Source organism: Ambystoma mexicanum, chromosome 9 (assembly GCF_040938575.1).
Source record: "Ambystoma mexicanum isolate Mex_15411 chromosome 9, UKY_AmexF1_1, whole genome shotgun sequence".
Lineage (NCBI taxonomy): Eukaryota > Metazoa > Chordata > Amphibia > Caudata > Ambystomatidae > Ambystoma > Ambystoma mexicanum.
In genome coordinates, this window is record NC_090931.1 from 1,028,481,643 (window position 1) to 1,028,496,289 (window position 14,647).

General features: G+C 44.5%; 1 protein-coding gene across 7 annotated transcripts in view; it reads left to right on the forward strand.

Moving 5' to 3' along the window:
• Window positions 1–14,647, forward strand: part of COBLL1 (cordon-bleu WH2 repeat protein like 1) — a 777,739-nt gene that overhangs the window by 486,988 nt on the left and 276,104 nt on the right. For all 7 annotated transcript variants that reach the window (XM_069616309.1, XM_069616308.1, XM_069616306.1 and 4 more), the window contains 2 exons: window positions 8,499–8,537; window positions 13,355–13,455. In XM_069616309.1, the coding sequence (XP_069472410.1) occupies window positions 8,499–8,537; window positions 13,355–13,455 (140 nt within the window). The remainder of the gene's footprint in view (window positions 1–8,498; window positions 8,538–13,354; window positions 13,456–14,647) is intronic.

Sequence of the window (14,647 nt, forward strand, 5' to 3'; positions counted from 1 at the left end):
ACTCTTTGGAATCAATTGCCCAAAAAACTGCATTCAGAAACTGACTTACTGAAATTCAGGAAAGGGCTAAAGACTTGCCCTTTTGAATACATTTCTGTGTTGGTATTTAAGCCTGTTTCTTCGCTTCTGCCTTTTTCATTTTAACCTTTGTTGGGTTCTTGGCCCTGCGGGCTTCGGCACCTTATAAATGCACAAATGAAAATAAATTATAAATGCACAAATAAGAACCACTTCACACCTTTAATGCTTATTATTGGTGCTCCCTGTGCCAAGCTACGCTTCTAGGATCTTTGCAGTGGATCAAGGTGGCATTGAGATGTTTCCGTTGGTTATTCCGAATAGTTAGCAGTAATTGAGACAGTAGAGTTGGCATTAGGCAGTCAAGCAATGCTGTTTGGTCCTGCAGCAGTGATAGGTTTGAATTGGGTTAAGAAACCATCAAGCATTGGGTTGCATCAGAGTCTCGAATTGGTTGAGTCAGCTGAAAGAGGTCCAATTATGTAATGGGGTTTTTCATTGGCAATATGCTGAAAAGGATGGAGCTCAGGCAGGTGATGGGTTGAGTCAGCAGCTCAATGGTTCAACTGCAAATTGAAAAACAGCAAGTTTCAAAGCCAGCTACAGGTGCTTGCAGTAGCTCAAAAAAGCATCTTGAGTAGGTAGATGTGATACTGGAAATGCATCGAAGGGACAGGGCCTCCGTATCCTTGTCCTTTACTGCTTTTTATCGTGTGTTCTGTCGTTTTTTCCACGCAGGAGTTCATGTGGGACTCCTGGCGGTGCAGCTCTCTTTTGGTTTTGGCGAACAGACCCATGGGATACCCTTATGGCACCCATGGGTGGGGGTACAACCATGTGCCCCTAGTGTATGTTGTTGGGCACCTGTGTGTGGCCCACAGAGCAGGGTACGGGCTGGTGGCAGCTCCGTGCTGAATTGACTGGTGCCCTGAGCGTCCTCCATTTTGGGATGCCCAGGCCCTGTCATTGGAATCGGTAGATTCCTGATGGAGACAAGATGGCCCCCGTGGCCTCTTGCCTTCCATCGCCTGTTACCTTGATCTTACCCGAAGTCCCGGGAATCCCTGACTCTGTCCCTTCCCCCTGACTGGCTGTTGGGTGTAAGTTCCATATATGGTATTGTGGGGAAGTGCCGACCAGACTGGCTGGAGCCTTCCCAACGACTGTATGTTGTGGGTATGCCTGTGGGTGAGACCTAAGTGAATGGAGTGTGTGACAAATACGCATTCTGTGTTGTGGATGTCTAATATGTGGGGTTTGACACAATGACTGAGACAGCCCTGCCCGAAACTGGTATGAATGCATTGTGGAGTGTTGAATGGCTGGGTACTTGTCCCAATACACACAACTTGTTCTGAGTGTCTGGAGAGAAGTGAATGGCCTGAATGCACTATGCACCTGATTGGCTGCCTGCCTACATTAATGCCCTTCGCAGTGATTGTATGCTTAAGTGTGACACAGCAGAGTGAATGGGAGATCAACAGTATATCTGGGGACCTCTCAGTGTTCAGAGGTGTTCAGAAGCTGAAGTCCACTATGACGAGTAACTGGAGTAAACCTGAAGCTTAACCTCGAAGCCCTGCTGGAAGAGGAGAATTGCTGTTGCTCTTCTTCATCAATCTGAAAGCTGCTGTGTCTCCAAGGACTGACCCAGAGAGGACCTGGTAAGGAGACCTCTTCCCAAGCTACAAGGGACCATCGTGCACAAGCTGATCTTTGCCAAAGCTCCCTGGTAGACAGACCTACGAAAGACTGCCGAACGGGGACTGCCGCACAATCCCAAAGATAAGCGCCGGACTGTTGTCCGCCACTGTCGATGACCGCCGTCGCCGACCGGAGCCGCTTGCTCCCATTGCCTAAGAACGTTCGATTCACGGGTGCGCTCGTCCGCACGGCCGCCCGCCTTATCCTGCCGAAGAAGGCCAGGCTGTCGACGCGCCGAGGAGCATCCGCTGGTGGGTTTCTCGCCACCCAAAGACAACAGTGATGCCGACGACTCGACACCCTTGCTGGGCCACAGTTCTTCCAACTCTTTGCGGTCCAGAACTATCAACATAGAGGTGCCCCGCACACCTCTTCCTTGCAGGACGTTTACACTTCCCCGTCAACGAGCACCGCTAGGAAAGAAGCTGCCACTTCACCGCTGTAGTTCACCCTGTTCTCTGTCGGACATTCGGCGACCCGTGACTCCTGCCTTAAAGGGAGGGCACTCAAGAAGGGCCCATCGATTTCCCGAGTAGGAACGCTACAATGCCAGGTACTTTGGGGTTCCAGAACTATTGGAAATTCTCTTGTGAACAATGTATGGACTAGGCTTGTGATGCATCTTTATTCTACAAGTTGCCCAGGGTGGGGGATCTCTACACAGAACGGTGTTTAGGTATCGGGCCAGTATTCTGCCACTTGTTCTAACCAACTGCTTTCCTCTTACATCTATTGTTGGTTTCCTTTACAAACTGATTTGTGTGCCATTTAACCATACAGTTCATGCACTTTAAAGAGAATTAATAGTAATTGTGGTACCACGTAGAACTGTATATTTGCCATTATAGATAACCGAGTACAAAGTGAGTTATCGTGATATTGTACATAACCTTGAATATTAATTATATAAGGACTGTGTTTTAACTAATACAGTGTGCAGACCTTCCTTTGTGGTTGTTTGGGGACTACACTGTACTTAAGAACCAGCCCGCATCACCTCCAACAGAAGCTAGGCCTTGATTGCTCGACCATGCACCAATAATAGAGAATTTTGGCTGGGGTCCTCTGTGCCTCTCCTCTACCAGATAGAGAGCAGAAGTACAGACGCCCGCCTCCGGTCCTTCACAATAGATCTGGCTCAAAAACGGATTGAAGCTGGAAAAAGGGTCCCTAACTGTTTCTTGACTTCCGTCTGCTGGAGGACCACCTCCAGGAGCAAGCAAACTCTTACGTTATGTTTTTCCAAACAGGAAGATCTTTATAGAGCACTCATATCTTAATGAACATCCACTGAGCTGTTATCTGGGTACCAGTGGTCTTAGCTTGCAGTAGGCCTTGCCCAGCCAGAAAATAATCCCAAATGTTCCTCTGTAATAATTGAGGGAAAAGGTTTGCCATTTTCTTTGGATGTCTTCAGTTTGACCTCTATGAACGAGAACTTTGTAGCAGGCTGTACCACCAACAAAGTTCCCGGTGTAATCCTCCTATTTCAGTTGTCCAAAGATGATTCAGTGGGGGACAGGGAGGGGCAGGGGGGTTGGCCTCAACCGCTTCAGTAGGTAGTCGTCTTCATCTGGGTGGTTCACATATAGCCTTCTGTAAGGGCTTCAATCATGGCTGTCTTCTTCCTATGGATATCCTACCCAAAGTGCTTTGTCTGAGGGAAATGGGGAGAGGGGTACAGGTCGTTTGGAATGCCTTGGCAGAATCCAAAATGATGGAACCCTTCTGTTGACTACTGCTTTTCTTCTGTGTGCTGTAAGGAAGGCATGGTATCGACAGTAAGACTGACGCAAGTGACCACAGTTCAAGGGTGTTTATTGAACTTCAAAAACTGTTTGAAAAACGTCTATCTAATCCTAATACAGCAGATGAGAGCAAGCTCCGACCATCAAATAATAACGCAGTCGTCGTAGTGTCTTGTCAAAATAAAAGGGCCTATACTAATAAACCTATTGTCAATCCTTAACTCTAAATCCAAATGGTGTGGGAAATAATGTTACGATAAAAAAAGAAGTGTTCACTAAATGATGTCAGGATGTTCAGGCCTTTGTCCACCCTTCCCCACGTTTTCAGCACGGGACAAGGCGGTACACTCAAGCTTAGCACACTGTCTTGGTTCTTTAGCACGAGGATACAATTGAAGACATAAGCATCAGGGCCTTCCGTGTCCAAGTCTCTTTTGCTTTGAAAGGGTCTCATCATGAGCTGGGCGGTAGCCCTTGAATGCGGCGGTAATGGCATTACTGCTGCATTTAAGGGCTGGCCTTATCACAAGTCTGGCATGTTTACCATAGAAAATGCCAATTTTCAGCGCAATTATCCCCGGCGGTATTACCGCACAGGAATTGTGGCGAAAATTCCCCATTGTGTCCAATGGACCCTATGGGGAATGGGGACTTAGTTAGCGCCAGACCAGTGGCCGATAACACCAATAAAAGTTGGGCGCTATTACAGCCGAGATACAGCCCAACTTGTGGTGTGGTTGAAAGTCTCTTCACTCAGAGGGCCCTGTGCGACAAACAAACAATACGTTCTTTTCTGTTTCAGATTATCGCAAGTACTCAAGTTCTTAGACGATTCGCTATTCACCTCATATCCCCCCTCAGCCGGGCTCAGATCCTTTCACCACAATGTTCGTACCTTATATATGCATCTAATTCCTCGTAGGGTTTTCTTTCTCTGGTGACTCACAGTTCACCGCGGATACCCCTCAATCGGGCTCAGATCTCGGATCCCCCTCCATCAGGTTTAGATCTCAGATCCTCCTCGATTGGGCTCAGATTCCTTTTAACACAATGTTCATAACTTTACACAAACTTGCTTCAACCAAAAGCTTTATAGGCTGATCTCCCTCTGGCGGGCTCTGACCAACTTTGTATACGCTTTCATCAACTATCGAAGACGTTCGAATGTGTAGTGGGTTTTGCTTGACCCTTTGCTGGACCACTTTGATTTCACAATTCTTTATCACTCTTCACATTTGCCACCTTTCAGCTGGATATCGAACAGAGACTTTCGAAGGAGCACCCAGGTGCTGCCGGACCACTCTTTTTACGGTATTGTAACTTGGCTTCAAAGTTCAAACACACTTCCGCTGATTAATTGTGTTCACATCACTTGCACATTCGCTTCATACACTGTTTTGTGTTCATTATACAATGTTGCTGCTTGCAACCTTGGCTTCAACACAGACAAGTCTGGTATCAGTCTCCCCAACTCACCACCTGTGCTGACTTCACTGGTCCTGCTTTGTTGTAGGAGCCAAAGACAGTACCACAGCGGCATGTGATTCTCCCCGCCTTGACTATCGATGCGAGAGAGCCCGGGGTACCTCCGATACACAATGCAGCGTTCTTGAGCTTCGATTCCTGGTCTTGCGCTTCTTATTCTCGAAGGTTCCTGAAAGTAACAGTCTTGGCACTTCCTCCTTGCAAACCTCTTCAATTTTGCCATCTTTTGCCTTGTATTATACTTGACATCTTGTTACCTCTGCCTTCTTGTGTGCTTTGCCTTGCTCAGTGTGTACTTGCGTGCTCTGCCTTTTATCCGTGTGGGGAAGTGTGATGGAAGTCAGGTGTGTGTAATGGTCAGGGATTGCCTGACCCTTGCCTGACCATTGTATTGGGATACGTTCGGTATACAGCTCGGGTGTTAGTCCATTTTCTCTCACAGTGAACTGTCTGTAAGAAAGTGTTTGTGTTGGGAAGGGGGGCATTGGGTTCCTAAGTATCCTACCTGGTAGGATGGGGTAAAGGAGTTACAGCGAAGGGGATACCACGTCTCGCCATCTGGTGTCCCACTTTACACTCCCCTACGACACCTCACCCAGATGATCCTCCCGCACTGGTCCACCCCAGCAACGGGATCCAAAGCGGTGGCCGTGTCCTGGTCACCTGGATGACAGATCCCCGGGGACTAGCGGGTGAGACACCTTCAGGTTTCTCACACTGCCTACATCAAATACTAATTACCAGCCTGGTGTGATTTCCTTTGTCCTGGCAGAGAATGTCCTTTTCAAGCACCGGACCTCTACTTTCTCCCAGGGGTGGCAGGGGTTGCAGTTTTTGTTCTCCTAGAAGGTACCAAACTTTTCCCAGGAAAAACTAATGCTTTTGCTGGAGCAAATCCTGCACGTCTGTTTTGGGTGAAACTCAGTCCCCTACATTGAATTCACAGAAGTCCCTGACTGGAAGTTCCCTAGAAACCAAGCAGACAACACAATGGGGGTCATTACGACCCAGGCGCTAATTGCGTCAACTTTACCACCATGGTGTAAACTACTTTTACACCATGGTGGATGGCGGATTTACCGCCCCCTTCCAAGGTGAGTGGGGCGGTAAATCCCCATTTCCCATTTTCCCTTCCCCATTCCCATTTTTGCCCCATAGGGCATAATGGGAGTGGGGAAGGCGCTAATTACGCCACCGTAAATTACGGTGGCGTAATTAGCATCATGGCAGGTTAGCGCCATGGATTTTAACGGCTGCTAAAAGCAGCCGTTAAAATCGGAATCAGGCGTTAAGGGTTAACGATGGCGTTAACCCTTAACGCCTGAGTTGTAATGAGGCCCAATGACACCAATAGGTTTTTGCCAGTATAGTTGTATATTCACATGACCAGCCATATCAAACTGGACACAGGTTACGTTTAGTTGTTAATCAACTGCCACCAGGCCCTGGAGATACACAATTATGTATATTTCGCATCATGGGGGCGACACATAAAAGGGGCAGTCCGTTGTTGTTGGAACTTTGGATTCACAGCACTCAAATTGCCATGTTGCCAACTACCGGCCAGGTGCAATGGATGTCAGTAGATGATCTCAGCAGAATGACATGGTTGCACTATATTATTTAGCATGGAGAAATATGAATAGGGGGTCTGATTAGTAGACCCCACTTTTGCAGACAGATCCACCAGCATCATTTTATTAATACAAATAAAACCCCTCATGCTATTACATCCGCACAAGTGCATACTGCCACAGCGCTAAAACCTTGGCTTCCTTTTTCCTTTTTCTGAAGACTCTCTGCCTGTTCCAATTTGGGGTTGAATATTTACTCATGTAGAAGTTCTACTACCTTTTCTCCAGTTTGCATCGAAAAAGGGAAATGAACAAAGTTAAACTTGACGTTCATGTTTGCGCTCTAGTTTTAGTCTAACTGGCCTCACGGCAATAAAGCTTTTCAGAGGTAGCCCTGACCTGTTAGGTCATTTCCACTGCTCTTAATGCCACCTCAAAAGATCTATTTACGAATGTACTGCAATGTCTGAAATTCACATCAGATGAGGTTTCACAGAATGTAGTCCCCAGTGTCACTAGCTTCATATATCTAAGTGCTAGAAACACCTGTTGCTTCCATGGCCTTCCACATGCTCCCAACAACTATGGTAATTCTGAGCATTTTTGGGTTTGATCCTCCCATAATACCCATGGACAACTGGATTTGTAGGTTGGTCTCAATGATGGACCAATATCATGTGCGGATTGTACTTTATTAGGCATTATAATCTACATACTAAGAGGCATTTATGGTCAGTTTGGTACACATTTGGACAATGTGTTATTGTTGCATCTTGTTTGTAGTTATTACCTTTTATTCTATCAGTTGGGCTTCAGATCCAGGTTCAGTTATCCCACAACTAAAACCATGTGTGATTAACTTGAAAAGACAGAAAGTAAATCTCAGTGTATTAATGAAGGAACCACAGAAGGATTTCAGAAAATTCAGAATCCGAGTTAAAGAAAACGGCACATGCATAATTTCTATATTTGTTTTCATATTCAGTGGTTCCCTGTCATTTCGTTCGGACACATTTCCTCAGTCCATGGTTTTACCTCTGTTCCTCCTTCTCATCTCGGGCATTTATATTGTGAATTATTGCTCCTGTCTCAGATCTGTCCACTGTTGTATTAATCTTCGTCCCACTGTCTGCACCGCATTACAACATCCTGTGTGACACTGCTTGACCATAGCATTGTGTGTTATGCCACCGCTTTTCCTAAACTCTTCCTTCTGTTATCCGAAACAGTAGGTGTCTGGCTGGGGTTTTGGCACATCCGCACAATGTCTGAGTTGCCCCATGTCTACATCTTCTGAATCACACTGGCTTTTCTGGTCCTTTCCAGAATTCAATGGTTCTGTTGCTCACACCTGCAGCACAGCGTACTTCAGTCTCGTGTTTCAATCACCCACGCCCACGCTGACCCTTCTACATCTGCCTTTTCTTTCTCCCACAGTAACCTGTATTCTGTGACCTCACTATGGTTAAAGAAGAAAGTCTTTCTGACTCATTTTTCCAATTGATGTTAAGGAGGGCATTTCAACTTGTAGAATACCCATTTTGACTGCAGTGTTGCCCACAATAAATAACTTGACACTTCCCAAAATAAATCATAATCAAAGATCATTTGCACAGAACTGTATCATTTCTTGCTTGTTTCTGTAAAATTATTAAATACAAAAGCTCTTCAAATTTTCCCTACTTTGTAATTTGTTTGCTAAGCATACACTCAATATTTATTTATATATTTGCCTATTTGGATAAAAGCCCAAATGCAAAATCGCTGTATGTAGGTTTGTAACTTTTGTAAATTACTATTTCTTGCAAGGCTTTAAAAATTTTGTTTCGCTTTTGTTGGGTTTTTTTCCATTTTACACTTAGGATGAATTATTTTACCGTAAGAAAAGGTCCAATATTATTGCGCTTAGAAACAGCATTTATTTTGAGTGAAGTGCTTGCAATTTTATATCCATTTTCTCTTGTTTCAGCTACTTCTGCTGCTGATTTGAATGTATCTTCTTCTCAAGGTATGATATGCTTGCCTTAAGAGAGCTGTGTTACTGATTTGCGATTGTTTTATTTTTCATAAATAACCTGCTGCTTTGTTTGCAATGATTTTGGTTCATTCAGTGTTGGTGCTGCATATATTTTCAAAAAATGTATGCATTTTAATGTTTGAGTGTTCAGAAGTTTGTATTGACATAACAGCTAATTATTAGTCACAAATGTTCTGAATATTTACATACTGTCACTGATGGCCTAAAGAACACACCTAGGTTTAAAGATAGTTTAAGAGATTTTATTAGTTTTGGAATCAAGGGGCTTTCTAAAGTGCACCCCTCTATTGTCTAGAGACAACTGGTCCCTCCCCAACCAAGTCGTCCCTCAATCCTGCGATTGTCGTTAGAGATTGGGTGCTGTCTTGTGTGTGTTGTATCAGCAGGAAGTCAATAATTATTATGAGGCTATGAATGTGGGACTGGGTCATATGGTCTGATTTGAGCCCAAAAACCAATGGTTTGCTGAAGAGGATAAACAAAATGGGGCAAGGCTATAACAGGATAGAGCATGGGAAGACTGGTTCCAAAAGAAGGGTACCACGAGTCCAAGTGGGTGTCAGGGCAAGTGATGTGATGGATGCTGTGAGAAAGGCATGGTATCAAGAGGTGACACAGACAACAAGACTAACAGCTTCTTAAGACCTTTTTTGAAAGTTTGGGGTTGGTTCAAATCCTATCTTGCCATATAACCAAGGAGGGGTTTTCCCTACCTAAATAATCTAAGGAAAGTCTGTATCGGAAAGTCTGAACCAAAAAGCTGTCTGTGTCAAAACCTATGCTTGCCCTCTAATACTAACCAGAGTATTGGGATATTCTTAGTTAACTAAACGGTGTCCAAAAATAAATATGGAACTACCTCTGGCTGCCATCCCCAAGTTCAAGATATAATTCCGGTATATGCTTGTTTCAGCTAATTCGCCTGGCCTTGGGATTCACTTCACCAAGTCCAAAACACACTTGTTCTTGGCGTACAATGTTCCATTAATTTCACAGAGCTCCACAAGAGCCCAGGGTTCCCTTTCTCAAGCTTAATGCACTTGCCACAATAGTCAATTTGTTTACAATACTCAACAGGAGCTCAAGGTTCCCTTCTACAAGCTCAAAAGCTCTTCTCCTCAAGGTTCTTTTATCGCAATGTTCAGCAGGAGCTCAGGTTTCCCTTAAAGCTCAAAAGCACTTAATTCTTAAATTTCAGCGTTCATGATTGCCATTACCTATTGTTACAGGTTGGGGCTTCCTGGTCTTGGCTCAGTTGACAGACTGCACGGTCCACCCACTCCAGGTCGCGCAACGAGTTGCCATTGTAGTTTAATTGGTTCCTTAACTGGGTTCTTGCTTGGTTTCTTAAATGGCTTCTTTCTTGCCCAAGCTTTTTGTCCAAATATTCACTGGTAAGTGACTTCCTTTCTTTGTCACCCCTTTTCATATATTCGATTTTGTCAACTTCCACTTGTAGCCTCGTTCTCCTTTTAACAAGTTTTCCAAATCAAGCTTTTGCTCACACTTCACTGCTTCCCTCCTCTTCTGCTGTTCTCTAACAGCTCTCTTATCGAGTTCTTGCTTGTAATAGTTTTAATTCACATTCAATTGTACAAAGACTTTCATACACACATGATTTCCTTATACGTGACTTCTCTGTTACCTAGTTTGCAAACGGTCCAATGCTGGCATCACATTCACTTAAGGTCTCTTTGTCTCTAGATTGGAGGCGTTCAACAATGTGCCGGCTGCACGCCACCACTCTGATACAAAGTATTCAACACCTTTCATCAGCAAATTTAATTTGCTCGCATACCTGGCTTCTTGCATTTACTTGAAACTCACTGGTCGCGCTGCTGGATATCACGGCTTAGCCGCTCACATGTCTTCTTACACCTGTGGTCAGGGTCTCGCCTTCTGCCTATCAGACACTCCTGGGTCGGCTTCCTTGCCCAGAAGAATGAGCGCTGCTATGCCACAAAGAAGCGACTGCCCTGCCACAAAGTTTCATTCTTTCTACCTCATCGGGTCCTTGGAGACACTGCTCACTCGCCACGCTTCTGAAAACTGCTTTACTCTGCAACTGTTCAGCGTCTCGGTGCTCCGCTCTCCACATTTTCATCATGCTCTCTCCTGACAAACCGGAACCCTGTCAAGGGGTTTCAGGTGTGAGTCCTTGGCCTCTTTTGCCTGCCCATAGTTAATGAATGTGACATGCCTGACCTTCATTTCTGTAGTCTTCCAAATCCCTCTTCTTCGTCCCAGTACTAGAGGGGTGTTTTCTATGGGAAGTGCTCATTCCTCTTCGAGGCTTCTTCCTTTTCTCAGTACTTTGTGGGTACTCATGGGATATGATATGATATATTTTATTTGTATCGCGCTCATACACAGGTGTTTCAGAGCACGTTGGGGCAAGGAAGGGGAACAAGGGAGGACAAAACAATCTTACTAGGCCCAGTTAATTTAGAACACGCAAGTGCAGGGGAGAGGGGAGAGGTGGAAAGTGCTGAGCCTGGGATAAAAACAACTGGTAGTGCAGCCAGCAAGGTGGCAAGTGCAAGGTTTAAGGCACAGACAAGGGGTGTTTGATAAGTGCAGGTAAGGGGACTGTAGGGTTACAGATACAGATACAGATAAAGACGCAAGGGTTGCCAGGAGGCAGTGCATGTGTGTCTGGGTGGGCAGGGACCTGGGCCAGAAATCAGAGTGTGCCAGGTGAACAGATCCAAAGCAGACAGTTCAGCAGGGGAGAGGAAGAGCGAAGGCAGAAGCAAAAGGAAGGTCTTGAGGTGCTTCTGGAACCGGAGATGGCTCTCCTCAAGTTTAAGAGTGGCAGGGAAGCTGTTCCAGAGGGAGGCCCCAGCAGAGGAAAGCGGGTAGAATAGGACATGAGCAGAAATAGCCCATGAAGGCTGAGGGAAGGGAGGGTAAGTCAGTGTTAGCGAAGGGGGGATACCATGTTTTACACTTAGGCACTCTCTTTTTAGAATTTGATGGGAGTAGAGGGAAACTGATGTAGTGGGATTTACAGTAGGAAGTGTATGTCGCTCATGATTGTGCTTATTTTTTCTCACTCGTACAATGGTTTCTGTGATAGGGAGTAGATATTATTCCCCACTGTTTTGTTCTCGCCTTAGCATTTGAATATTGCTTGTGATAAGAAGGTGATATTACTCCACTTTGCCCTTTTCTGACCCATGACCCTTGTAAGAGTGAAGATTTTATAGGGTTGTCAATAACCCATAAAGTTAGAGGGAAGGTGGGATAGGTCGTCATCGTGACATAAGGAATACTGCATCTCACCCATGGGCATTCTCCCTCCAACCCCGAAGCAACCTCCACTCAAGTGATCCTCCTTCATAGATCCATCCCTGGGGTCAAGATCTGTAGCCTCATCTCTCACTTACCCTAGAGGAGGTCCTAGAGGCATACATGTGAGAATGCCCTCAGATTTCTCACAATGCATACTCAATTGGGTTGCTGGTGTAGGTCATTTTGGAACATTTAGGTTATTCGGGTGATCCTGTGATGAATTTTGGGTTGTGCAGTGATTGAGAGAAGCCTGTTGAATTTGCTGTGATAAGGTCTTTGCCATTCTAGGCAAGGAGCATTCCAGGTCCCCATGCTGAGTTTTGATAGGAGTATAACATATAGAATGGTTGTGTTTTCATTATTTACAACGCATTAATACAGGTTTTTCTGTTCATGTTATGTAGCCATGTCATTGATTATTCATTGCTGGAGAGCTGTGTTTTTACGTGCTGCACTTAACTCAATCGATCATCCTGTGACATGCTTTGCTTTCACTGCTTTAGGACATTGGAATCTAGAATGCAAAGAGAGTTCTGGTATTGGCAGTTGGCGTTCAGTGGTCTGTTGGCTGATGGCTAGATGTTAGTAGGGATTCTTAATAGGTGTCCGCTTTACCTCTTTCAACCTTGTGGCCAGCTTTCATCATTCTCCCAACACTAGCCATTCAAAGAACATCTTATTTAAATGTGCTCATCTTCTTTCTGATGGATAGAATCTTCACATAGTTTCCTCATTGACCCTGCAGCCTACTACTCTGTTATTGTGTGAGTGCTCATGGCTGTCTGTTGTTTCACTAATTGGGACAGTTCTTTCATTGCCTTGCCCTCTGCACATCAGGGCAATTTGGAGGAATTCAGGTAAGGACACACATGTAGATCTATAGCTATTCTTTGGAGGTTCATTTCTGTTGCGCTCTGCTGTTACGGTAGTAGTCTTGTTGAAGCTTCAACAATGCCATGGCTGGCTATTTTCTGGTTGACTGATCCAGCCTGCATTGGGAGCAGTGTCATGTGATGAATCAGTATGAGGAAGATCATATCCATCAGAAATTACATTACCCACAGGTAAGTAATTTGTCCTTCTATGCACTAGACGGTGCCTATCCTATAATCCTCCATTGCTAAGGAATACCTTTGGTTATGATGTTCATATTTCAATACCCTCCTCTCTCCTGTATCAAGACACTGTATTTTTTTCATTGTCAGTTTTTTTTTCTTTCTGCGGTTTTTGCTTTGATAATGTTTCCCCTAATACAGGTTAAAATTCTGCAACTCTGCTCTTGATATATGCAAGCCTTGGAGACTTCTCTGCATGGAACTGTGTGCTTTAGTTGGTTAAGCTTCTTTTCTAATGGATGTGAAATGATGAAAATGTTTTAATTGAACTAAGCTATTCTGTGGTAAAGTGTGTGGGTGCGTGCGTGTGTGTGTACAATTTTAAATTGGTTGATAAAAACAGGTGGTGAGTCATGTGTTTAATTCCATATACTGTAGAGTCATTCCAGATCCCCCAAAATATAGACCTGGACAAGCAGAAAGAAAATGAGAAAGGATTCTTTAGCTTCCTACGAAGAAGTAAAAAGAAAAAAGAACAGGTAATCACATTTGTTTACATTCAAGACTGATTACAAAGATTTACAATGTCCAATATCTACTGCTGAACAGAAGAATGTACCTCCTTAACATTGCTCCAATACCCAAATCCACCTTTGTCCAGAAATATGTCTTCTCCTTCTTGGTGCACCCAGCCAACTAGCTAGGTATTTTCATTCCACTGTACGCCCATCCTTCATCACCCATACTGCGTATGACTGTATTACATACTTATCAACAACTACTATGACAATCAACGCTTCACCCTTTTCCCTTGTCATGCTCACTCCTTAAACATCATGAACCCCACCTGTCCTTCTCTCAACCTGGATTACTTTTTCATCCTCAAATTTCAAAATTAACTTGCCATATTCTCTACCATTCTTTTGCTCCATTAAATCCTATGCCCCTCAGAGAATCATCATCTTTGCCCCCTCAAGCTGGGCTGTACTCTTCATTGTTTCAAAACCACTTCTATCTATCCATATTAAACATGCCTACATTCAACCTAGTCACTGCCACAGAAACAAACTCTTATGTCTCCTTCATTTCCACTGCTCTTAATGCCACCTCAAAAGATCTATTTACCAATGTACTGCAATGTCTGAAATTCACATCAGATGAGGTTTCACAAAATGCAGTCCCCTGTGTCACTAGCTTCATATATCTAAGTGCTAGAAACACCTGTTGCTTTCATGGCCTTCCACATGCTCCCAACAACTATGGTAATTCTGAGCATTTTTTGGTTCTGCACTCACATGGTTTTCATACTATGGACCATTAGAACAGATGCTATTCAACATCCTGCCTCCAAGACCACGTCCTTCCCTCTAATGGTGAGCCTTTCTCAAAGCCTCCTGCTTTTCTGTCACTGTTACTTCTCCTGGCAAAATATGTTCTGCTGTGGGCTCCTACTGCCCCATTTTCCCTGATGGTATCCAAGACTTTTCCATCACCACCCTCACAGGCTGGCTTTGAGGTTGCTACCTGTGTCTTTGCTAAATTGTACTGGATAGCCATATTTAGCTTGATGCTTAACCCTGCCAAAGAGGGACTCCTTTTACCCCCTTCTATCGAACTGAAGTCCCATTTAACTCCCATCGCATATCCAAGATGTCATCCTTTAACCCCCAATGACTGCAAGCTTAAGGTTAATTTGGACAGTGAAATGCAGCTTTCCTCTTCCTTATGCTG